General features: G+C 40.3%; 1 protein-coding gene and 1 long non-coding RNA gene across 3 annotated transcripts in view; both read left to right on the top strand.

Annotated features, from left to right (window-relative positions):
* The window catches only part of adck1 (aarF domain containing kinase 1), a 90,554-nt gene that overhangs the window by 24,420 nt on the left and 39,167 nt on the right, over positions 1 to 26,967 (top strand). For both annotated transcript variants that reach the window (XM_063498006.1, XM_063498005.1), the window contains one exon: positions 14,843 to 15,046. In XM_063498006.1, the coding sequence (XP_063354076.1) occupies positions 14,843 to 15,046 (204 nt within the window). The remainder of the gene's footprint in view (positions 1 to 14,842; positions 15,047 to 26,967) is intronic.
* LOC134644874 (uncharacterized) lies at positions 18,936 to 22,217 on the top strand. Its single transcript, XR_010096507.2, has 3 exons — positions 18,936 to 19,385; positions 21,131 to 21,241; positions 21,845 to 22,217. It is a non-coding gene; the product is annotated as an uncharacterized LOC134644874 (long non-coding RNA).

The following is a 26,967-nucleotide window of genomic DNA, read 5'->3' as shown; positions in this document are numbered from 1 at the left end:
AGGAGTATAAATGTTATCAAATGAGCTGTGGCTCTCATTGAAATCCCTCCCCCATCATTTCTTCTTCTTTTGGCCCTTCTTCATTTTCTCCCATATTCTTGTGGCTCTTCTCATATTGCAGTGAAAGAAAGCAGCACCACTGCAGAAATATAGTGAGCGCTTTTTGCCTACACTTGGCTGGGAGAGATAACAAATAGCTTGTATTTTCCCCACCTTGTTGTACTGTTGTGTACTGTGTTCAGATAAGTGGCATTTTAATAAATGGAGCAGCGCCCAGGTCCACACTCAGTCTATTTAGGAACTGTATATTTTGCCTCATTGTATTAACTGTTGCAGGATTTCTTGTGAATGGCTTTGCTAATGCCTTGGGCTTTGTAACTATAATACTTGTAGACAAGGCCTATTGACCATCCGGGCTTAAATGTAAGCACAAACACACATATCACCCCCTCCCCCGTGACAGGCAGCAAGATGAACCTCAGTGAACTGAGTAACGAGCTAATCATGAGTGTCCCAGTAATAAATAGGCCTTGTTCATAGTCCACTAATCCCAGTCATTTAGCCCTGGTGTGACAGCAGAAATCAATTACTGCAGCTGCTCTATGCTGCCGTCCAGCTGCATATAACACACTGTCACCTCTCACTGTTCACAGTAGGACATTATGCATCTGTAATATCAATTATCTAAAGTAGTCAGATAATCTTCACCACCCTCGTTCAAACTTTAAATGCTCACTATATAAATCATATGTTGTGTCTGGAGAAAGAATAACGACTGTAGTCTAGCTTCAGAACCTCGTCTCTAATGTGCACCACGGCGGTGTTAGTGTTATGGTTTGAGGCTGTTAGACCTTGGCCAGGATGCCTCACCAGCAGGACGGGAAAGAATGAATTTTGTATCACATTTGGTCAAGCAGCATGACAGCAGCCATAATTACCAAAGTACAACATAATGTTTTACAATATCTAAATCAATTTCCAGATCTTTATCTAACTGAAATTTACTGAAAGGACTTTAATTAAGTAGTTTTTGTGAGAAAAACTCCTAAATACCAAGTTGATTCTGTCATGAAGGCTGTAATGAGCAAAACTTCAAAGCCAATGTGCAGAAATGATGAACAGATAGTGGAAATGTTTAGATGCAGTAACTGAAAGAAAGGCTTTGATTGTATTATTTCAATTCAATTCATACAAATATATTGTGTATAATAGCTCACACAACAGTCAATGCAAGACACTTTATATTGTAAAGACCCAACTTTTCAATTTCAATTCAGTTTTATTTATACAGCGCCAAATCACAACAACAGTCGCCTCAAGGAGCTTTATATTGTAAGGTAGACCCTACAATAATGCATACAGAGAAAAAGCCAACAATCAGATGACCCCCTATGAGCAAGCACTTTGGTGACAGTGGGAAGGAAAAACTCCCTTTTAACAGGAAGAAACCCCCAGCAGAACCAGGCTCAGGGAGGGGCGGGGCCATCTGCTGTGATTGGTTGGGGTGAGAGAAGGAAGACAGGATAAAGACATGCTGTGGAAGAGAGACAGAGATTAATAACAAGTATGATTCGATGCAGAGAGGTCTATTAACACATAGTGAGTGAGAAAGGTGACTGGAAAGGAAAAACTCAATGCATCATGGGAATCCCCAGCAGGCTACGTCTATTGCAGCATAACTAAGGGAGGATTCAGGGTCACCTGGTCCAGCCCTAACTACAGTGGGGCAAAAAAGTATTTAGTCAGCCACCGATTGTGCAAGTTCCCCCACTTAAAATGATGACAGAGGTCAGTAATTCGCACCAGAGGTACACTTCAACTGTGAGAGACAGAATGTGGAAAAAAAAATCCATGAATTCACATTGTAGGATTTGTAAAGAATTTATCCGTAAATCAGGGTGGCAAATAAGTATTTGGTCACCTCAAACATGGAAAATCTCTGGCTCTCACAGACCTGTAACGTCTTCTGTAAGACGCTTTTCTGTCCCCCACTCGTTACCTGTATGAATGGCACCTGTTCGAACTCATCATCTGTATAAAAGACACCTGTCCACAGCCTCAAACAGTCAGACTCCAAACTCCGCCATGGCCAAGACCAAAGAGCTCTCGAAGGACACCAGGAAAAGTATTGTAGACCTGCACCAGGCTGGGAAGAGTGAATCTACAATAGGCAAGCAGCTTGGTGTGAAAAAATCAACTGTGGGAGCAATCATCAGAAAATGGAAGACATACAAGACCACTGATAATCTCCCACGATCTGGGGCTCCACGCAAGATCTCATCCCGTGGGGTCAAAATGATCATGAGAACGGTGAGCAAAGATCCCAGAACCACACGGGGGGACCTGGTGAATGACCGGCAGAGAGCTGGGACCAAAGTAACAAAGGTCACCATCAGTAACACACTAAAACGGCAGGGAATCAGATCCCGCAGTGCCAGACGTGTTCCGCTGCTGAAGCCAGTGCATGTCCAGGCCCGTCTGAAGTTTGCCAGAGAGCACATGGATGATACAGCAGAGGATTGGGAGAATGTCATGTGGTCAGATGAAACCAAAGTAGAACTTTTTGGTATAAACTCAACTCGTCGTGTTTGGAGGACGAAGAGTACTGAGTTGCATCCCAAGAACACCATACCTACTGTGAAGCATGGGGGTGGAAACATCATGCTATGGGGCTGTTTTTCTGCCAAGGGGACAGGACGACTGATCCGTGTTAAGGACAGAATGAATGGGGCCATGTATCGTGAGATTTTGAGCCAAAACCTCCTTCCATCAGTGAGAACTTTGAAGATGAAACGCGGCTGGGTCTTCCAACATGACAATGATCCAAAACACACCGCCCGGGCAACAAAGGAGTGGCTCCGTAAAAACCATTTGAAAGTCCTGGAGTGGCCTAGCCAGTCTCCAGACCTCAACCCCATAGAAAATCTGTGGCGGGAGTTGAAAGCCCGTGTTGCTCGGCGACAGCCCCAAAACATCACTGCTCTGGAGAAGATCTGCATGGAGGAATGGGCCAAAATACCAGCCACTGTGTGTGCAAACCTGGTAAAGACCTATAGTAAACGTTTGACCTCTGTTATTGCCAACAAAGGTTATGTTACAAAGTATTGAGTTGTATTTTTGTTATTGACCAAATACTTATTTGCCACCCTGATTTACGGATAAATTCTTTACAAATCCTACCATGTGTATTCATGGATTTTTTTTTTCACATTCTGTCTCTCACAGTTGACGTGTACCTCTGGTGCAAATTACTGACCTCTGTCATCATTTTAAGTGGGGAAATTGCACAATCGGTGGCTGACTAAATACTTTTTTGCCCCACTGTATATGCTTTAGCAAAGAACCCCAACAATCAGACGACCCCATATAAGAAAACAATTTCTCAGGAAGGTGTAGGCATCTGCCATGAGTGTTTGGGGTGAGAGGATGGAGACAGGACGAAAGAGAGCGAGAGATTAACAATAAGTAATGATTAAATTTAAAGTGGTGTATAAACAGAGAGTGAAAACAGGAGAAAGCTGAACGCTCTTCTTCTCTTTCTACTTTTGAATGCCGTAGGAACCACAAATAAGCCAGCAGTCCAAGAGTGAATTTTTCTATCTGGGTATATAGCACCATGAGACAGGACATGGTTTGGACCTTGTATATGTGGAGAAGAATTTTAAGTTACAGTCTGGATTTAACAGGAAGCCACTGAAGAGAAGCTAGTATGGGAGAAATATGGTCTCTAGCATCTAGTAGATGTGACACTCTGAGACTTTCAATCTGGAAGGATGTCTGGTCTTGGAGACCACTTTCTAATATCCCATTTGAAAGTGTTTCTGGAAACTAGGCTTTCCTGTTCAGGTTTCTGCCTGTATGCAGAAAATAGCAGTATGGAACTGTGGTCTGTCGTCTGAAGTGCAGGGTAGGGGTGGAGTTTGTAACAGTCTTTGGATGGGATGTAACAATGATCCAGTGTCTGATTGCCTGTTGTAGAAAAAGAAATATGCTGATAGAATTTTGGGAGAACTGTCTTCATACCGACTCTATTAAAGTCTCCCTAAACAATGAATGCTGCCTCTGGTTTAGAATTCTCTGAATCACTAATAACGTTGCACATTGCATTCAGAGCCAATATATCACCTCGTGTAAACAGCTGAGAGAAAAACTGAACTCCCTCAGGAGGCACACTGGGCTCCAGCCATGTCTCTGTGAATGCAAAATCACAGCAGTTCTTGATGACCTTTTGATGCTTAATCTGTGCGCGCAGCTTGTCCAGTTTGTTGTTAAGGACCTGAACATTAGCGAGCCAGATGTTAAGGAGAGAAGGCTGGTTTCTCTGCTGGATCCTGAACAGAACTCCAGCATAGTGGCATCTGTAATATTGACAGTTGTTATGTATGATGTCCATATTGAATCTGTGAAAGCACTGTATGCATACAAAAAAAATATTATTTTAAAAGTAGATTCTAAGTCTTTTGGTTCTTGTTGGTGCATCCACCAGTATTCATTCCATAGACTGAATATTATAAAATTAAAGAACACTTAATGTTTTCATGGCAGTTTGGCTGAGGTGATGGAGTGACTGGCCAAGAACCTGTGACTTTGTCTTTATCACTTGCACATATTCAGAGAGCACAAAGGGTGGGACAGTGGCGCGGCTGCCCCTCTGTTGGTCTTCCTTGGTCTCTTGTGTTCTGGGGGCCTCTGGATGTCTGGAGTTTTGATCTCCTCCATACCTGCTTCATGCCCTGGAGGATGGGACTGTGGCCCCCCACACCCTCTAGCAGATCATTACATTAAGGAACCTTTTAAATACAAGCGCGCTCATGCTCACAGGTGTACACACAGGTGATCACACACACAAACTACACCCTTTTTGGCTCCTACCTCAAAGCACACTGTGTGCTGTCGATCTTACGTGCTGCACAATAATGTTTAATATTAAGTATTTAGTGTTATATTCCCATATATCATTGTGATGTTGTTTATTCTATTACTCTCGTTTTCTTCTGCTTGTTTTCTTTTTTCTTTCTCAACAGGAGATCCAGGTGATCGATATATGTATTTTTTGTCTGCTTATTTTGTTGGTTTTTGTTTTTTGCCCTTTATCCCCGTCCCTCTTCTCCGCTGTTTTTTTTTTTTTTTTTTGTTTTTTCCCCCCTCTTTCTTTCTCCCTTTTCTTTTCCCCTGTCCCGTATCTAGCAAGTAAAAAAAATAAAATAAAATAAAATAAAATAAACAATAAAAGGTAAATCAAATGGACCATTACGGCAAGGCTGGGATGGTCCATTTGGTAAAGTAAATCCGTTGGGCATCTTTCTTCGCCTTTAGACAATAATTCTGATGGCAAAAGAACCAAACGGGACAGGTTTAAAAAAAAAAAAAAAAAAAAAAAAAAAAAAAGAGAGAGCACAAAGGGTGGGTACGAGTTATTCCTTGAAAATAATTTACCATCTGTGCTTAACGGCATCTGATGACTGTCCATCAACCTGCACAACGGGGACCCAGCTCAGAGGCCTGTGCTTTAATTACATGTGCAAACAGACACAGAGTTAAAGAGAAAGAAAATAATAAGACACGTTTCTAATGAAAGGGTACTCCTCTGTAAAAACATATTTAAGGGTTTAACCTGCTACTAACACAGAATTCGTTTAACATTAGCAACAGGCAACCAGGTATAGACAGAACCTCATACAGTATTGTTAAGGCAGTTTATTTTTGTTTTTATTTTTCCAAAAACTGTTGTATGATCATTATAAAATGACACATCTATATATAAAAATTAATAAATAATTAATTTTAGACCCTCCGCAAATCGCTACCTACATGGTGGAGGGATTTGTGTGTCCCAGGGACCCCTGGGGCTATGTTCTCCAGGGGCTTCTGCCCCTTGGTAGGGTCTCCCATGGCAAATTGGTCCTGGGTGATGGACCAGACAAAGAGCAATCCAGAAGACCACTACAAGTAGAACACCAAGGGAACAGTTCACCCTGCCCGGGATAGGGTTACCGGGGCTCTGTCCTCGAGCCAGGCCCAGGGAGGGTGCCCTAGGGCGAGCATCTGGTGGCCGGGCCTTAGTCCATGGGGCCCGGCACGCACAGCCCGAAAAAAGGACATGGGCACATCCTCATACAGGCCCACCACCCACAGGAGGCGCCGTAGGGGTCGGGTGCATTGTGTGCCAGGCGGCGGCCAGAAGCGGAGGCCCTGGCGGACTGATCCCCGGCTACCAAGACGGCTACCAAGCCACAGGTCGATGATCGATTTTGTAATCGTATCACCAGACCTGCGGCCATATGTTCTAGACACTCGGGTAAAAAGTGTCCAACCTGATTTCTCCAACACTTTCCTCCTGGAGCACTCTATTGACCTGGATTGAGTACGTACACAATTCCCTTACCTCCTCTGCCACCGGCCTCTCACCCTTAAAGGCATCCTTGGGTTATCAACTGCCATTGTTTACATCAGTTGAAGGTGAGTGCACTGTTCCATCCATCCAACACCACCGTCACAGTGTTTTCGACTCTAGAAAGCAGTGTGGTCAGTCAAGCTTCCACCAAGGAGCAGAATAAGCACCTTGCCAACAGACGCATCAAGTGACCCCATTAATTGGGTGCTACTCTAACGGTCCTCAAGTCCTTCTGTGCGTCTCTCTGTTTCTCTCTGTGAAGTGTGTGGTGTGTTTGTGTGTGTGCTTACCTCCTCTCCATCACACCTGAAGTAATCAAGATCACCTGTTTGCCGTCCGCTGATCAGTCGGCCTGTTTCCTGTTTGCACAACGACTACGTACGTGTCCTGTCCTGTGTGCAGAAGCCCCGGTGTTTTTCCCAGTGAAAGAGATTTATGTGTGAGAGAGCTGTGGAGACGATTCTGTTCCTGTTCTGTTTCCTTTCCAAGGAACTTGAAAAGAGAGACTGTGGATTTATCCCTGCCTGAAGATGTTGTAAATAGTTTTCCTTTCACGAGCACTGTAAATAAACTCACCATATCTGATCTCCTGAGTCCTGTGTTTGAGTCTGGCCTGCCTCGTTGGTTATTTGCATTTTGTTTAGAGCACTCAGTTTACTCTCCCTCCTAGTGAAAGCGTTTCTATCCTCAGAAACCCTCGGGTTGTTCTTCAGGGCCAATGCTGTTATCCTCAAACAGTGACAATTCTACTGGATCTGATGACTTCCTCTGTAGTGGCAATACAACTGGGACACCTGTATGTGGAAGGGTTTGGTGCCATGTGGCCTTACTGGGCAGTAAGGGTCTCCACAAAATCCTTATTTGCTTGTTACCAGTGAAAGAAACCAAGTTTCTTGATTCAGGGCATTACCTTGATGACAGATTCAGTCAGGAAAGTAGTCTCTGTAGATTCCTGTCTTATGGTCTGGGCTGAGAGATGCGGCCCACAGATGTGCTCTCACCACATAAACTGTCTGGAAATGCTGGCAGTTCATCTGTTGCTAAAACATTTCCTCCCTTGGCTGAAAGGTAATCATGTATTAGTCAGGTAAGAAAATTCTACAGTTGTTGCATACATCAGCAGACAAGCAGGAGGTCCCCTAGGTTACACACACTGGCATACACAATTATTTCCCCCGGTGGCCCTCCTTCCTTCAATTCTGTGACCATTGACAGTAGGCAGAGACCTCCTTTGTTTGGTACAGGGGTAAATACAGTGGGTAAAATAAGTATTTTTTCTAACTATATATATATATATATATATATATATATATATATATATATATATATATATATATATATATATATATATATATATATATATATATATATATATATATAACATTTAAAAAAAAAAAAGGTGCTATTGATAAATCTCACCAGATGTCAGTAACAACCCGTGCAATCCATACATGCAAAGAAATCAAACCGTAGATGTCCAACATTGCTCATCAGAACCTTTAGTAGTGTCAGCAGTGGTTTTTCCAACATTAAGGTTGTGAAGGTCTTATTCTATCCATCATAAGATGTTTCTTGTGCGACACCTTGGCAATGACACACCTTTTTATAGGTCGTCATTTGGGACTGAACTAGCTGATATGAATTTGCATGAAGTTGCAGGATTGTTTTCTAATTACTAAAAGATTTCAGCTGGTGTCGTGACTTCCCCTGGCTTTTTACACCTCCATTTCTTCATGCGTTCAATACGTTTTCCCTGCGTCATTTCTCATTATTACACTTAATTTGTGGAAATCTATGATTTGATGTCTTTGCACGTGTTGGTTAGATGGATTGTAAGCAACATCTGGTGAGAATTTTAGAAATATATTTCCATAGGTAATTGGTGACGTGTTTAATACTTATTTTACCCGCTGTTTTCTTGCTAACTCTATAGAACCGGCCCACGGATGGCTCAACCTGAGCATAGATGGGCTCTGTCATAGTATTACCAACACTATTCAGTCTGCTGGAGCATCGTCCGTTTGTATGAACGCAAGTTGCATGTATTTGAAAATTAGCGTTCAGAATCACAGGCTATTGCATTTCAGTCCTCTGTTGTAGTGATTATATCATTTCTTCAGTCTCTGGTTGAAATGGATAAGGCCTTCTCACCGATCAAGGTGCATCTGGCAGATATTTCTGGGTAATATTTTCTGGATATCTGGAAAAGGAAGGGAAGACTGTCGGCTGCCGTTTATTGTCTGCCTTTCGCCCCTGAAGAGCGAAACCGGCTCCATACCTTATGTTGAGTCTTTGTGCTGCAGATTGACATGGACAGAGCTCCAGGTATTTAGACAGAATGACCACTTACCTTTATCCATTATGGCACCTGGCCTGCTGGTGCCATAATGGTGTTTGTGGTTCTGATAAGGCCACGCTGGAGGTCTCTTTATAATGAGACAACTACTTGTGCTAATTGGACAACCAGGGTTGTAGCCATAACATAAGTTTTTATTTTAGTTAATTATAATAAATTTGCGGAGCAGACATGCTTAGGATGAAGTAAGCATTTTTTTTTTATATTTCTCAATCCAAATACCTCTCTGTCTCCTCTTGAAAATTTTTTTTTTTTTGGTGTATACAGTGGATTATTATACTATAAATATTTCCTGAACCACTAGTTCAGTGCCACTCCAGTGGACAGGTATAGGTAAATATACATGTTTAACAGACTCTGAACTCGTCACAGATACAAAGATGCTGCTGCTGTTAGTTCAACATCTTCCTGTGCCTCCTTTTTTATCACCTTCCTTTACTCCCGTTTCACTTCTGCTTATCCCTCCATTCTTCCCTCATTGTCTAATCCTTTTATCCATTAACACACCGCCCTCCGAAGCTCACACAAACACACATGGTTTTCCAGCCTTTATTTTCTGTCCTCACCAACTGTGTGAAGAGGATGAGCATAGAGATATGCAAATGCATTCTACACTCAGCTCCTGTGGCTCTGGTCTTTACCACAGATGAACTAATGCATCTAATTTGCTAACTGGTCCATTTGGTGGGACTGCACATTTGTGTAGATCGTGGGCGGTGGTGAGCATCAGCCTATCCCAGAGCAGCATTTCCCTCAGGCTGTCAGAGAAGCATTACCATGGTGATGTCATCCTCAAGCTGTGAGTTTGCCAGCATCCCACAAGGCTCCCGATTACTGGAAGGGAGGCGAGTGAGAGGAGAGAAGATCGATCTGATAATTAGGCAATAAGTGACAAACTGACGCCACGGTTTCATTCTGAGGAACCTCAAAATTAGCTTCCAAACATATTTTGCGAGAACCGTCTAGGCTGTTTGAAGACTGTTGACCAGACGGAAATAAAAGAGCAGTATGTCATCTCTGTTTTGTTGTAGCAACGATATGAAGATTATGAATAATGCACGTTGGATATTTTTGTTCTCTTTCTTCAGTCCATCCATTTTCTTAACAGCTAAATCAGCTTCGGGTCATGGAGGTCAGGAACCTATTCAAGCTGTGAAAAAGTATTTACCCCCGTCCTGATTCCACCTTAAATGTTTCAGATCATCAAACAAATTCTACTATTAGACAAAGATAACCTGGGTAAATACAAAATACAGCTTTAAAATGATGTTTTCATTTATTAAGCTATTTACACCTGAGTAGATGTGGACGTTGTCTGTTTTAAAAACACAAACAAACAGACAGTTATCTGTATTTTCTTCAGTAGTACTTAAAGACCAAACTACACACAGGTGACAAAGTACTTCAGTTTTTCAGTGCTCTTTGTCTCTGGAGCTCTTCTTGATAATATCTTCTATTGATAACTGTAGCCTGCGATTCATTAAATCAGTTAAGTACCTCGTGTCCTGTGGATGGGGCTATTGTAACCCTAGAGTAGAAATGTTTTGTCACAGGATAAAGGCGATCACTGTTGATCTGCTGTGACCTTTCTCTGTCAGAGGGCAACAGATGCCCCTGAGGACGAGTCAAAGGCCAAGGATTTCTTTAGGAGGGCCTTAAAGGTTTGTTCATATACAGATTTATTTACACAGCTTTTTCTTCATCAGGTTAAGTTAAAGGTTGTTTTCTTTTGTTACAATATTGTCTTCATCTACACAGAAATGATCTTTATAACCAAGGAAACCTGGATGTTCTGTGCAAAAAAAAAAAAAAGTACCACAAATAGAAATTAATTTGAAAACATAATAAAAATAAACTTTGAGTGGTTGTGTTACACTGAGTCACACCTTTCTCTGAACTGTTAACTAACCTGATTTCTGTTGGTGCTTGGTTTTCCCTGGCTCACAATAGGCCTTCGGTTTAAGCATAATCGCTCGTTGTATGGCCAAGGCCGTCTGTGTTACTTAAGATTATTCCTGATTATTTGATGAACAAAAATAATTGATTATTCCATCGTTTAACCATGTAATTGGACAAAAGCACTTCTGCCTTATTATTAGAGCATTAATAAATATTCAAATGAGAGGTATTTTAAAATGAACTGCTCTTTGGTTTACAATTTAGAAATTCAATGTTTTAATAACTGTATACAATCTCTGTCAAACAAAAAAACCTAGCGTGGCATTTACACAATATATTAAAATTAAATTAAAATAAATGATCTCAAGTACGATAATTTCAAATAAAACAACCTAAACTAAGGCATAAAGTAAAATTACCTATACTCTGTCTTCTTGGAAGGCTTTCTTACATTAATAGGTGGCAAAAAGAGTTCTGATAACATTTTATCTGCTGGATGACATAGATTTGTGTTTGTGTGTGTGTTTAATGAGTGTGTGTTGGTAGCCTTTTAAAGAGGTGGTGACTGTAATGAAGAAAAGTGAGCATATCAAAATTATGATTTCTGTGCTTTGATGCAAAAACAGATGTTATAATGGTGTAGATGTTAATAATGAACGTTAAGGTCAGTAGCCCGTGTACATTTTTATTGGCCTGTTTTTATTTTTTTAAGATATTAATACAACTTTATTAATATAATATTTTCTCTTAAAATCTGAAAAATATTGTACAAAAGTAAAATAACAAAAGCCAGACATAAATATGGTCTAGTACACCCATGCCCCCCTTTAGACTCACCCCTGTTTGTTGCAGGTCACTGCCTCAGCCTTCAGCAGGCGGCCCAACTTAACCATCGTCCCAAACTTTCATTACTGATGGAGCAGCTACAGCGTTCGCTTCTCTTCATGTCAGAGTTTGTTGATCAGGTGCTTTGATGAAGGAGCTTTTTCCAAGTAAAAGTTTTACATTTTATGTTTCTAGCGCTAAAAAAAAGTTTCCTTTCTCTACAAAGAGGCGGAGAGGAGATGGTGACGGACCCGGCTCAGAGTTAAACTGTGGCAACGTCACATTCAGTGTTTTTAGTGTTTCAGTTTGAAAACTGCGCTACAGCATGATGCTGTGGCGGGGCGTGGCCTGCGCTGCCGTGCAGGGAGGCGGACGCACCTGGACGGCATCCGCAATCATGTCCCGCCGACTTAAGTATCGCACTGGGTCCTGTGGTTGGGGGTTTGTTGTGTTGATGTGAGTACGGCTGGCAGCGGGAGTGTGTAAATAGTGTGCCTCAATAAAGCGGGCTGCAAAGCACGAAAATGTCTCCGTGTCTGCCGTGGCGTTTGACAGGTGCGTCAGCATCTAAGGAAACAATTCGCATCGAGGATTTCTCATAATATAATCCAGTTATTCCAATAACTCCATGAGTCGTTGCAGCCTTATTAAAACAAAAGAAATCATTTCCTACTGAAGTCATAGGAAAAAGAAATTGTCAATTTAGAAATTGATTTTTTTTTTTAATTTCTGATGTTCAATAAGTTTTTCATTTAAAATAATTTTGTTTATTTTCTAATTCTTTAATGGCACGAGGCTTTTTGTTTTAAATGTTTCGTTTTTAAACCTCTCTATTATGCATACATTTGAAAGCAGCATTTCCCCCAAACGTCTTCTTTTTATTACTTCTCTCTAAATATTAGAACTAAAAGCTTTTTACTGCATATAGTCTTGGATATGAATTTACATTGAGAGACTCGTATTGTATAAGTGCTGCTGTTGTGCTATCTTGATATAAGTTGTGCTGATTTTAGTATGAAGTCATGCAGAATAAGTAATGTACATAAATAAAATGTATAAATGCAAACTTAGTATTTTTGAAACTCTGCATTAACAGTGTGGCTCTGGTGATAGCGCTTGTTATAAAAAGGCGTCCTGGTGCATGGCTAAGCAGAAAGACTCATCTGGTAATCTCTGGTGACTTGTTCCTGTCATTGCTTTGTCATCATTGTCCAGATGACACTCATGTCAAATGGTCCTATGGGAGCATGCTGCGTGGCTGTATGTGTGTGCGCCCTGGAGTGTTTTCATGTGTGTCTGCTGGAGGTTAGAGAGGTTAAGGGGAGCTAATTTCACGCCTTTTTATTTGCACTGGCCTCAGGAGACGAGCTCTATAAGCATTATCACTTCCAGCTGGTTCAAATGGGACAGACGGGACAGGACTGCCAGCACAGATGTGCAGACACGTAGAGACCAGAGCACAGAAGATGCTTTCTAGATGCTTAGGGTGTCATTTGTTTTTATTGCTATTTTTCATTTAGATTTTATAAACATGTATATTGTATTCTGTTTGTTCGTAACTGTTTTGTTATATTTTAGCTGCAGTTTGAAGATGCATTGTATTAATATGATTCCTGTTATTTTTGCAGGACCTTTGTGTTGACATTGCTTCATTTTTCTTTCAGAAGTAAAACCAAAACACGAATCTCTGACTCTGAAGCTCTGTAAACAAGAATTAAATGCACTATGTGGCCAAAAATGTTTGCGCATCTGCCTTCACAAGTATATGAACATGAGTGACATCCTGTTATTTATTCCTAAGGTTTTAATTGTCAGCTCACCTTTGGCAGCTGTAATAGCTTCAAGCCTTCTGGTTTGGTAGTAAGTTAATGGGAATTTCTGACCATCCTTCCAGAAGCGCATTTGTGCTGCAGCATTGCGTGTTCCTTTCACTGGAACTAAGGGGCAGAGCCCATCCCCTGGAAAACACCACATCTGGCAACCTCCAAACTCTGACTTGTCCATCGCCAGACAGAGAACAATCATTCATCACTTGAGACATGTTTACACTAGAGTCCAGTTGTGGCGTTCTTTACACCACTGCATTACCTTGTTCAGCTTGGATGCAGCTACTCAGCCATGAAAGCTCAGGTCATGAAGCTGTCTGTGCACTGTTGTAGAGCTAATCTCAAGGCCTCATGACGTTCGCAGATCTGTAGTGAATGACTCTGCACACTATGCATCCACTGACCTGCTCTGTGATTTTACGTGGACAGTTGGTATCACATCACGGTACCACACAGTGGTGCCAGTCACAGCTGTTCCTTGTACCATGCAGTTTGAAGTTTCCTAGACGTCTAAATGAGTTACATGACATTAAAAGACGCTCAACACTGCTGAAATCCATCCAGTAACAAATCAGACTGTGTGACATGAGGAGCAGAAACAGATGCTGTGACAAGGATTGAGGGGAAGATGCCCTACATCCACACTAGAGGGCAATAAGGGAGCAAGGGAAAAGGAGGCACAGGTGAAAAGAATCTGGGTAACGAACAATGAAGAAAAAAAAAACGAGAGACAAGGGAGTGATAAATAACAGCAGAAGTCAAAACCTGGGGGGGGCAGACAGAGACTTAATGTTCACACCTTGACCTGACTGAAGTCCTATGGTGGGACCTTACGACAGCTGTGAATAAACAAATACCCACAAAGCTCAGTGAACTAAAGTAGTAATGAAGTCCTAATGTAGTCCATCTCAGGCGCAGACCTCTGAACCGTATCCTAAATTTGATTTGTTGCATTTTCAGCAAAGAGATCATCAGTAGATTTATTTCTATTGCAGTAGATTCTCTCTGTGGTTGTGTGTGTGCTTTTTGTAAGTAGAAATTTGTAAAGGATTGAAAGAAATAAGTCATACTTTATGCTGAACACCATTGTCATATAAATTAATGATTGAACAGCTGTTTTAATATATTTTTACAAATACCAGGATTTCATGTAAACACTTCATGTCATGATTCAAATTACCACCCAGCAGTAAAACAAAAATGCACTCGATAGCTTTTTGTGCTGTTCCTGTTTCAACATAACAATGACAACATGTACAAAAGGAATAGTTTGTCTGCTCTGCTGTGCCACAGTTGTCAACTTGCCATGATCTCCAGTTTGCCAGTGCTCCCAAAGACATGCTTCAACCCTTTACCTCGTCTCTTTAACAAGTTTACTGGTACAGTAACATTTTAAAGCACTGGGACTAAGTGCCATGCCACACATCGAACAGTGTTTAGATCCATTTTTAGCCTTTCATTGTCCCTGAAAGTCTTCATTTCTGGAACAACCTTGATACATTTTAATCAGCTGTCATGATTGTTTTCTGTCACCTCCTGCAGGTGCACAGGCGATCGGCAGAGCGTCTTCGAGACTTGTGCTGTGCCAACCGGGGCACTTTTATCAAAGTGGGCCAGCACCTTGGTGCTCTGGACTACCTGCTGCCCGAGGAGTACACATCTACGCTAAAGGTGCTCCACAGCCGAGCTCCTGAGAGCAGCATGGAGGAGATCCAGCAGGTTATCAGAGAAGACCTTGGCAAGGAAGTAAGAGCAGATAAACTTGATCTACTGTAAGACAAAATGTTGTAGGGATGAACTTTTGTGATTATTCACATGAGCCTGTCTTAATTGTGTATGTGTGAGTTTTAACATTACGTTGTGTGCTTCACCTCTCATAAGAAGGCATCCTAACAACAGGGATTTCACCCTAATTTCCAATCTAGACATAAATGTAAAAACAGACATATTAACAGTGGAACATTTGAAAACATCTGAACAACAGCCATCCTCACTTATCATGTCAAATTTTATTTCATTCAAGTGAGCAGAAAGCACAGATGGGTGACAACGGTCCCCGTAGCGAGGGCGACTATAAATGACACGAGTTAAAGATGATGGCTGATCTACATTTATGGGTGTCTCTCACTCTTAGAGAGAAACTTGGGTACTTTTTTGAAAAAGACTAAAAGTCTGAGAACAGAATTTTATATAAAAGACGGATGCAGCCTCAGTGACCTCGCCCACTGTTATAAGTCTCTATAAAGTGTTGTGTTCTTGCCATCTCGATGTTTTGAAGCCACACAATATCTACCCGAGGCATTTCAGAGATGAGCTGTGGCGGTTGTTTGGCTTGAAGCAACATTTCCACATTTCAACTTTTTTTCCCCTCAAAACAGTATTTCCACTTTTTCTCCAAATGGACACACATTTTCCTTTTTCTTAATGTGCCCATATCACATATCTCTATCGTGTGGATGTGATGAGTAAGGGCTGAATCTGAAGCAGACTGCAAGTGCATAGGCTGACAGCTTGTCAGTTTCATGATGTTTTATCTGTTTTTTCTCTTTTTTTAAAAAAACAAAATGAACATCATGTTTTCTTTAACAAGTCTTCAAACAAGTGAAAGTGTTTAGTGAGGTTATACATGACGAGAGCTGAGGGTCGTTTCTCAGAGACCTGTGGACAGCTGCATATCGTCCACTGGTGATTGGAGAGAATGACACAACATATGTGAAAATTCCAATATTAGGAAACACAAACACAGTCATAGTACAGAATCAGGGAGTCCAGCTGTCAGATAAGAGATCTCTCTCAGCATCGTAGCAGATTTATTCAAGTAAAGAATGACTTTTACTAAACATCTTTATGTTTGCCTTTCATTCGGTCTGTAGTTTAATCATTTTTATTTGGAGTTTCTTTCACAGTAATAGTCAGAGCATCTCTGTGCACGTGTTCTCGTAGCAAGCTGAGAAGTGGGGACGAATAAATCAGTTTAAAACTGCTAAATGACAACCGAGAGGCTGTTAATGCTGCTGTTAGTGTGCAGCACAACATTTGCTCTCAAACTGCTGGTGATGACAGCCTTTTAGAACTGCAGGAGGAAAGCAATTATTCTGTTATTTTTAGATACAGTGTGTCGCTCTTCCCCTTCTCCTGTGTGTGCATGTGCTACAAGAACGGCTTTGGTAGATGAACGCGATATTCCTCAGCTGACCGATTCCTACATCGGAAACAAAATATTAAGAGACTGTTTAGGCAACCACGTTAGGGATGGATTATGCTGACACAGCATTAATGAATCATTGTTGTGACCTTTATGATAAAATTCACAAAAATCACCACACTGGGTGCAATAATGGTAGATACCAAAATAATGCATATCAGTGATTTACAACCATGGGCAATGCTAGCCATTATTTGAGAACTAGTTTAATATTCATAGTAAACTCCGCAGTCCTTCTCAGTAACCCACAGAAAAAAGGAGAATCGATTTCTATCTTTTTTCTAATTGCCCTCAGATATATCAGTCTTCTCTTGTTCATGTTTTTAATTAGGTCCACATTCAGTTTGATTTCTTCCAGAGTAGGGCATCATTAACGCTGAAAAGATAGTAATATAATTTGTGTGTCTACAAAGAAGGTAGCAGAATGAATCAGCCCTCCTCGCTTCTGGAGTGGCAGGAGAAGAAGTGACGCTGATGAGCAGCTCTGAAGGCAGCAGCGAAGCTTCGCCATCATTTCCGATTGACTACACATTTATCTTTTTAAATATGTGTGCATTCTAACGTCAGATGGATTTTCTCATGTATAAGTGGTTAGTCACGAGCAGTATGTGGTCTGTTGCTGTTTTCAGCACCATATGTGGTGAGATGTGCATCGCTGCTGTGCATGCATGTGAGGAACGTTGCCTTGTTTCTGGTTCTCATTTCCCTCTAGAGTAAAACTGCTAAACATGCACAATATGTTCTTTTACGCTGCATGTACTACTACAACTACAACAAACACAATAACTACATCTTGAACAACAACAACCGGAGCTTCAGCTATGACAGCTGATAATAACTGTAACGACTAAGATTTGTCAGCGCTTTCCAAAATACCCAAGAACACCATATTCTACAGCAGAGGTCATGTTATCATTTGGTAGCTGCCAGTAGGTGGCACACTGCTGCCTACTGGGAATCTGCACTTTCTGTTTTACCCATGGATAAAGACAAAGAAGTAGGGCTCCAGCTGCCAGCTTTGCCACCTTTCGGCTTGCCTCACGATCCATGTTGGCGTAGAACAGCTGATTATAATAGATTCATAGCATGTTTGGATTTAAAGCCACATACTAGCAGCTGCTGTAGTTATATTTAGAGTCATCTATTTGTAGTTATTAATTTATACCATATACGATTAACTTAGTGACTAATGTTACTTACAGTAGTATTAAAAACTGAGATTACAGAAAAGTTGGTCTTGATCATTTTAATTTTTTTAATAAACTGTATATTTGGTATTTTTATGAATAAGCTTTAGTAAGCTGATACTGTATTAATGTGGTATTAAAATGGACATAAAACACTATGTATAAATAAAAGTTGAGATTTTTCAAAATAAACTGAATCACGTGAAATAGTATGCAAAGTGTTTACAGACGAGAAGCTAAAAAGAGCCGTCAGGTGCTAAAAAATAAACCTTAGAACAGGCCGTGTAATAAATACAAAGAAAACTGCGGCCGTTGCAATTTATGTAACACTCGACTCCAGGTACATGGCGCACAGCTGAAAACACTTCACGCAAGTCGAGCTGCCCGAGATTCACAGAATTTACAGAAAATGTAAAATGTTTGTGATATATATCATTGTCGGGACGATAAATGTCTTATATCGGGATATGAGATTTTGGTCATATTGCACAGCACTATGTATAAAGCCTAATTTACACCACAGAGACCTGCTCTCAAAAACTGTAACCCTATCATAGATGGAAGAAGCTGTCACCTGACTCCAACAGGCTCTCCTCTGCACTGTTCTCATTTATAAAGTGCTTTACAAACACAAACATTATGGCTAACAGGTGGATTTTCCTATTTCATTCATTTTAGCCAAACAATGAAGCACCACTCGCTGCTAAAGAGACACAGGGTGACAGTGGACAGTCTATCCTGGGTTTCTTAACATAAAAATTGTTTTTATAACCAGGGGCAGCACAAAAGTTAGACTCAGTGTCCCTGTTTTCCCCGAGTTATTAACTAATGAGAGTCTGTTGATCACAACCGACCAACCAACCCGATGATGTCACGCTCTATACTGGGACAAGATGTTTTAAAAACTGTAACTTTAAGAACTTGTTTCGTAAATCCAGCTACACACACACTGTTACATCTATGTCAGTTTTTAAGAGCAGGTGAGCCTTTATATGTTTTGCAGCTTTATTTCCTGCTTATTACACAGAAACTACCACAAATGTTTCCATTTAAAAATGTATGGAAGAAATATAGTGTCATCAGAATCCAACTATTTTTAGACATTGAATTTATAACACTGAATTTTTATCCTCCAAATTTCCCTGCAAAAAATATTCACCTGCAAAAATTCGCCTGCAAAAAATTCACCTGCAAAAATTCACCTGCAAAAATTCACCTGCAAAAAATTCAACTGCAAAAATTCACCTGCAAAAAATTCACCTGCAAAAATTCACCTGCAAAAAATTCACCTGCAAAAATTCACCTGCAAAAATTCAACTGCAAAAATTCACCTGCAAAAGTGATGACCTTAAATGACCCAAGCCAGAGCAATCAGCACTAGATCGAGTCGAGCGGCTCTCAGCCAATTAAAATACGCTGTTTGATCACATGACATGTTAGCCGGCAGTGTCTCCTAAAAAGAGAGCTGTTTAGAGGTGAGTGATTAAGTTTTTCTCCTAAATAGAGATCATTACAGAACGCCTAGTCCTACTTAAAATACCATTCATTTTTCTTTTATTTTATCATCTACTCGAACTGAGGAAAACGTTTGACTAACTCAAAGAAAAGTTCCGCGCCTCCCCTGCCTGTCTGCAGAGGCAGTTTTGAATTCAGGAGCGGCATGATGGCAGCGGCAAACCCTGGCGGTTCTCCGGTAAGTATATTATGTTTTATCTTCAAGTTTGTCTTTTGAAACGTTAATTTTATTTAAATCCGTTGGTCACGTATAAGGTACACAGACGGGGTCTTTGCTCAACTCGTCTGATGCGTGTCTCACTAAGCGCTACATGCTAGCATCCTGCTAACCGAGCTAACCTTTACATGCTGTGCTCTACAAAATAGGATACTCGGTACAAAACCATAATCCGCAGATATTGATAGATAGACGAACACTGCAAATATAATGTGGGAAACGAGAACGGCATTGGGTTAAGGGGTAAAATACACCATGAATAAAGCCATAGAGTGAATGGCTGCAGAACGGCCTGATTTAATGACAAGAATGGGGAAGAGTGAGGAGAAGTGAACCAACCAAAGCCACAAAACACGGTCAGGCAAGGCGGGAATAGGGCAGTGATATGTCCGTCAGTATGAAGTTGGTGTGTGCTTTGGTGAACAAAAACTCGAGACCCGTAGCAGGAAGATGGGAGACTCGTGTTTCACTGGAATAGTGGTGAATTAAAACATCATTTGTTGGGGAAATTTAGGTGTAAATGCATCCATACAGGCGAGACAGAGGCAGACCAGGCAGTGAAGAAAACAATACAAACATTAGAAATATTAAAACGGAAATATGGGATTAATATAACATACAATTAGGGAAAATTAAAGGAACACAATGTAAATTATACTGTAGTCATTAAAACAGCATAACCTGATTAAAAGAAACATGTAATTGGGTAGGATGGTGGTGATGATGATGATGATGATGATGATGATAATAATAATAATAATATTAAAAAAACATGTACAAGATGGGCATGTATACTTGTACCCAGAATTTAACAACTATAAAGTTGTGGCATGCCAGTACCTTACCCCATCCATTATATCCACACTTTCAGAAAAGGATATGGTCAATATCTTTACAAATACTATCTAAACTTAAACAGATGGCATAAGTTAAACGGGATATTCCCTCTGCGCTCTCCTAGAGTGAATACATCAAATTAAACAAATAAGTAGTCTATGGAATTTAAAAGTGGTTACCTACAATTCTGAAATGATAATACTAATTCTTATTGATGATGATATTGTATTTGAAATCCTGGTGTAACACTGAACCTGACATCATAAAATGATTACCCTTGTAATGTCAGGGAGCTACAACCAAGGAGGGAAAATATTACTATCTCACCCCTTGTATCCACTTACATAACAGCACTGCTTAGTAAAGGTGTTGAATCAGCTGGGTCGCTCAGTTTGGGGAAAATTGTGGGGAGCCTGCAAGGGCCTCAACTTCTCCATTCCCACAATGTGCAACAAATGGGCACAGCTGATCTTCAAGATTGGAACATCGGCCAATTACTTCCAACTTTAACGTGTTTTTGCAAAAGTATTCTTAAAATTGTCTCTTTACACAGATCATAATGATACAAGATGGCACTTGTGTAATTTCCTATAAATTCAATAAATCTAAATAATTGTTATCAACCCGGTAAATCCTGAAAAATGTTTTAACAGCTGTGTTAAATTAAACTTCATACTGACACATGCTGGAAAGTGCATTCATGAGACAATTCATGTTTTATGCCTTCTAGAGCAGTAGCAATCAAAGACTTTAAGGATTCGTTTAAATTTTTTAAAAACACTCTGATTAAGGCATAAGTTGTTCTTTATCATCAGATCTAAGTTTGTTTAAAGCTTCGAATGTTTTGGGGTACTCTTCTTTGTTTTCAGGGTTCGTGGCAACCACGGATGGGAAAATGTGGAGGTTGCACGGCTGATGTTTACTGTTCGTGGCACAGGAAGAGGCAGTTTCATTTCAGGAATGAGTGTGCACAATCAAAGGTTTGTTCTCATAAAATACTGTCAACCTCAAATGTTTCTGACATAAGATGGAAGGTGTTGCAGCTTTATTTCCATTATTTAAAAATACATAAACATTTAAAGGGTATAGTTTTATGAAAAAAGTTTTATAGTAATATGTCTTTAGAGAACAGTGCCCTATCCAGCAGGATATATTGTCTGATATGTGTCAGGTGTTTTTTGTTTTGTTTTTTGTTGTTGTTGTTGTTGTTGTTTCTTTCAATTTCCATTATTTACCCCTCAAGGAAGAAAATATTGGACAGGTCCTACAAACCCCAAAGAGCCTTCAGGACTCTGCCCTATTTTTAGTTATTCACACACCTTTTCCAGTCTGTTACTTCCTTCCAAGAATGTTCATTCTGTGTTAATGGTCTGGTTGTCATCTCATGTGTTGCCACTGATCATCACAACCCTTTTGGCACCTTTTAAGTGATATGCCTGGGTCCTTCCTACATGCCCTGATAATGTATTATTACTGTTGTCATGCACACGTTTCATGTAGGGTTAGAAACAAGCAGGGAATTTCTCATACACACCAAAAGAAAGGCCATACCTAATTTAAATATTTTTTATATATTATTTCAGAATAGAGCGACTGTGGAGAGACCTCTGGGTGGCCGTTACATGCATTTACTACGATGTTCTTCACAACCCTGAGGAAGAAGGCCTTCTTGACATTTCAAATGCTGCACACCTCTTTTGCTGCCATTACATCTTTCTTCCTCGACTAGAGGATAATTTTAATACATTTTGCAGTGGATGGGACAACCATCCACTGCGAACAGAAAACAACATGAGTCCCCCAACCAGCTGTGGGAATTGGGTCACAGATATTACCCTGTTCCTGTTCCAGAAAACACACAGGTAAAGGTGCACATTTTTAGTACTCATTGATTCTCTTACAGAGAATGTGATGATTTTATGGATAATTAAAGTCAGCCATAAATCCACAAACACAACAAGCTGAAAATCAGTGATGCTGCTCGGTTTGCAGTCCTGAATATGACGGCACAAGCAGGATTCACTGCACTGTTAATGTTAGCTATGTTATATTGCTGCCTCTGTTTGGTGGTGTCGAGCCAAACGGACTTTAACGTGTGTTTGAACGAGCTGACGGTTCACTCGTTAAGCTGAAAGAAAGATGCTTTAATCACAGGAGTCACACATGTGTCCACTGTACCATCTGGAACTCTTCTTGTTTAGCACTCGTAATAACACAAACACTAAATCCTCCTTCTCTTGTGCTGTTTTGTAGCAGTGTATACACCTGAGACTGTCACCTGTCTGTCTGTCCTGCACTCTCTCTCTGTTTCTTTCTCTCTGCTTGTGGAATAAAAGTATGAACATGTATTTATAAGTTACACTTGTGTTTGAATCCTGCAGCTTATCACACATTTGATTTCCATGTGTGACAACTGCAAGTGTCCAGAGTGAGGACAGACTGAGGGGACCCACTGCTGCACATCATCTGTGAGGCTTTGCACCCCTGATGATCCACCAGGACACACTCAGCAGTGTGTGAGGAAGAGGAGGAGGAAGAGCCAGCAGCAGCTGACAGATGGAGAGAATAGACAGACTGTTCCCTGTTTGTGAAGGACTGCTAGAAAAGTTTAAAATAACTAATTGTCTGTCCTGAATCAGTCTTATTAGGTAATGTTCAAATAATGTTATCATTCCAGTGTTTTCAGTGTGGGAGAAAGTACTCAGGGCCTTCAAGTTACACACTATGAAAGGCAGCAACAAGTTTAATATTCAGAAACCTAAAGTATGTATCAGCAGCAGAATGGAGCTAAAAATAAATGTTTGTTTCAGTTCTATGAAGCTTTGAGTATTTTGGATTAGTAGCACTGCTGTGTTTGTTGCATCATATTGCTGTAATTGTTTATATGCTTTATATACTCAGAGGTAAGTTGATCTATAGTGTTACATCATATTCTATAAGGATGTTATGTGTTTGTATACTTTCTGCCCAGTTTGACCCATTTAGCAGAAGTCAGTCTGTTTAAGGCTCTGATATCTATTCTGTATGACTTAAAGCAGTTATGACATGGTCTGATTTTCTCACCCAATAAAGGAATATTTCATATATCAGTCTACTCTTCATTCTATCAGCAACAGTTATCACAGCTCGTACATTTTCTTTTTACACATATATGTGAGCATTGAGCCAAATTTAGTAATGCCAACATATCAAACGAACAACATTTGTCTCTTATATATAATACATATACACTGTCAAACTTATTTGTCTTTGAGTGAAGATTTAAGGTGATAGGACTTATAAATAACTGGAACTTGAATCTTTACTGAAGCTCAGTGTTAGACACAGAGTTCACTCACATGAATTTCACTCACATGTGCTGTACCAGTGTACCTGCACATGTGATGTGACAATAGAAGTTATTTGATTTGAGAGTTCAAACTCACTGCTGTAATAACTTATGATTAATATAATAACTATAATATTGGCCATATCATATTTACACTGACTTTAGTCTCATGAACAACATTGGCTAATTGTTATTTACTAGCTAATCCTAAATGACTGTTCAGTACAGAAATGAAGGCCAACAATCATGTTTTACAGTCCTGTGGTCTCAGCCTCAGATACTTATTAAATCACACAAAGCTCGTGTAGAAACAAACACACGAACAAAATATGTTCTCCTTCATTTCTGTCAAACAAAGCTGTATGAAACGTTTCCAGCGGTTGGTGTTATGGTTGCTAGGCAACCTGGGCAGCGCGACGGAGGCTAGACCGTCCCATTTCACGAGCCTCGCACTTCCGGCCTTAGCGGTCTTTGAGTACGCGGCCCTTGAGGATCGTTGAGGCTGCGTACTTTAAGGCTGCAGACCCTGAATTGGGATACAGCCCCTGAATTGGGATACAGCCTTAATCCCTCACCTCTAAACAGCTATCTTCTAGGAGACACACTGCTGGCTAACGATGTCATGTGATCAAACAGCGTAATTTAATTGGCTGAGAGCCGCTCGACTCGATCTAGTGCTGATTGCTCTGGCTTGGGTCATTTAAGGTCATCATTTTTGCAGTTGAATTTTTGCAGGTGAATTTTTTGCAGGTGAATTTTTGCAGGTGAATTTTTTGCAGGTGAATTTTTGCAGTTGAATTTTTTGCAGGTGAATTTTTGCAGTTGAATTTTTTGCAGGCGAATTTTTGCAGGTGAATATTTTTTGCAGGGAAATTTGGAGGATAAAAATTCAGTGTTATAAATTCAATGTCTAAAAATAGTTGGATTCTGATGACACTATATTTCTTCCATACTGTGTTGAAATAAGATGACATTATTATAATAAATATGGATAAACAACCAGATGTTGTTAATATGACTGTCAGCTAACACTGATATAATTAAGCACCCCATGTTCAACAGTTCAGTCAGACTGTAGCTATGTGAGTGAATGTTATCATGGTTTATTTCTAATGATAGACGTGAAATATTCCAAAGTGTTCCAATATGTTGTTTTTGGCAGAAAATTGAAAAAGATTTACTTTATGCACAAGTTATAATGATGTGAAACTGTTGCTCAAACAACTTAAATCATTCTTGGTTTAATTTCAAAAATCTAAATTTCCAGTATGGAAAAACCCTGGGCTGGATAAGTGGGAGAACATGGATGGAATCTTACTTTTGTGTACTGGACATTTTAAATATCTGTTCCATAACTACTTTCTGTCCAAGCTGAAATATTTTTCCCGCACTATGTGGCTCTTCTATGTTGTGCCATGCGCTTGTGAAGTGGCTGTTTGGTGTATGCTGTACAGTGCAGCGAGGAATGCCCAGACCTCTACATTGAAGTGGCTGTTTGGTGTATGCTGTACAGTGCAGCGAGGAATGCCCAGACCTCTACATTGAAGTGGCTGTTTGGTGTATGCTGTACAGTGCAGCGAGGAATGCCCAGACCTCTACATTGAAGTGGCTGTTTGGTGTATGCTGTACAGTGCAGCGAGGAATGCCCAGACCTCTACATTGGAGAGACCAAACAGCCACTTCACAAGCGCATGGCACAACATAGAAGAGCCACCTCCACAGGTCAAGACTCAGCAGTCCATCTGCATCTTAAGGATAAAGGTCACTCTTTCGAGGATGCCAATATTCACATTTTGGACAGAGAGGACAGATGGTTTGAAAGAGGAGTGAAAGAGGCCATCTATGTCCACTGTGAGCGACCATCTTTGAACAGAGGCGGTGGTTTACGACACCAATTGTCTGCCATCTATAATCCAGTTTTGAGATCCCTTCCCAGACGCCTTAACGCCCACTCACATTCTGGGCCATCTGACCTCAGGAATTCACATGATAGGGTGGGGCCAGGTTTAACAATGAGCTCACCCGAAACCCTGGCTGATTAGATCCCACACCCGCTTTCACACCTTGCCTCATGTGATTAGAGGATCACCAGGGGGTCCTTTGTCCCTCTTTGGGGGGATACTCCCACTGGGTTTAAATCTGGGACTCTCGGCCATTTGACCTTAGAACTGAAGAAGCTTCTCGGATGAGAGGTGAAACGTCTTCAAGCAACTTAAAGAAGTCCAGACGCTTTTCTTTCCAAGCTCCTTAGACTACGATGACCTGGATGACTGAGAACCTTCACAGACAATCACACTTTAAGTTTGCTTTAATAGGTTATTAATGTGCTATTAAATAGAAACAGACAGTTTTGTATTTTGCATTTGTTTCCTGATATTAAGCAAAATCTACCAGAGAGATGTAAACATTTAATCAACCAGAGCATTAAACATAATATTGACATTATTGCTTCTAAGCAAGGCAGAGTTCTGGGAACCTAAGGTAGGATTAATTCAAACATTATAATATAGTAATACTACCCAAATATGCTAAAACATCAGCCAGTTAGTATTACAGTATTATTATGAGGTTATTACAGTTTACCTCTGTATGAAAATGGTAAAATCCAAACTCGCAGACATTACTTCTTGTAGCTAGCAGGTTATCATGTTGTTACTAAGGTATTATGTTACTATCATTAACAAGTTTTGCCTCATGGACATGGCTTGACATTTTGATATTTCCACATTATTCCTCTCAGTTTTTGGGCCCTATTTTCCAATTACATACAGTTTAGTACTATTACATTCTTTAACTGCTGTTGCTACATGATAATACTTGTATATTAACTGGTTATTACTTTGATAACTAAGTGGTAATAACTTAGAAATGACCACATTGTTCTTGTGTTGGCCTTGTTACCTGACTATTATCACTTTATTACCGAGCTGTAATAGAAAGTGCTGCCATTAAAAAGACATTAAAGCACTACAGTCACTGAGCTCAAACAGGCAAATCTGAATTAAATGGACTTACTCTAAGTCATGCTTAGAGCTTGATAAGAAGCCAGCTGTTCTTCACAGACGTCTTTAGGGCCAGGTGGCTTCTTTACAACTTCTCAGGACTACCATGACCTGGATGACTGAGGACCCACACAGACATTTTGTCACAGTGTAATGAAATGGGTCAACGAGACAGAGGCCCATTTTTTCAGTTTCACATGTTTGTGTCCGTCTGCTGCTCAAAGTAAAGCATTAGCTGCAGTTGTGACCTTGTAGTGATCACAGATGCACTCCAACATCTTAATAACTGAAACAAGGCTTCATCATTTTTCACCCAGCGAGGAAATAAAATCCTCACATTTACCAGCCATCACTGAAGCATATGTTATGCAGTAGT

This window comes from Pelmatolapia mariae, linkage group LG16_19 (assembly GCF_036321145.2).
Source record: "Pelmatolapia mariae isolate MD_Pm_ZW linkage group LG16_19, Pm_UMD_F_2, whole genome shotgun sequence".
In the NCBI taxonomy this organism is placed as follows: Eukaryota; Metazoa; Chordata; class Actinopteri; order Cichliformes; family Cichlidae; genus Pelmatolapia; species Pelmatolapia mariae.
Note: the sequence above shows the minus strand (reverse complement) of the source record. Positions and strands in the feature narration are given on the sequence as shown.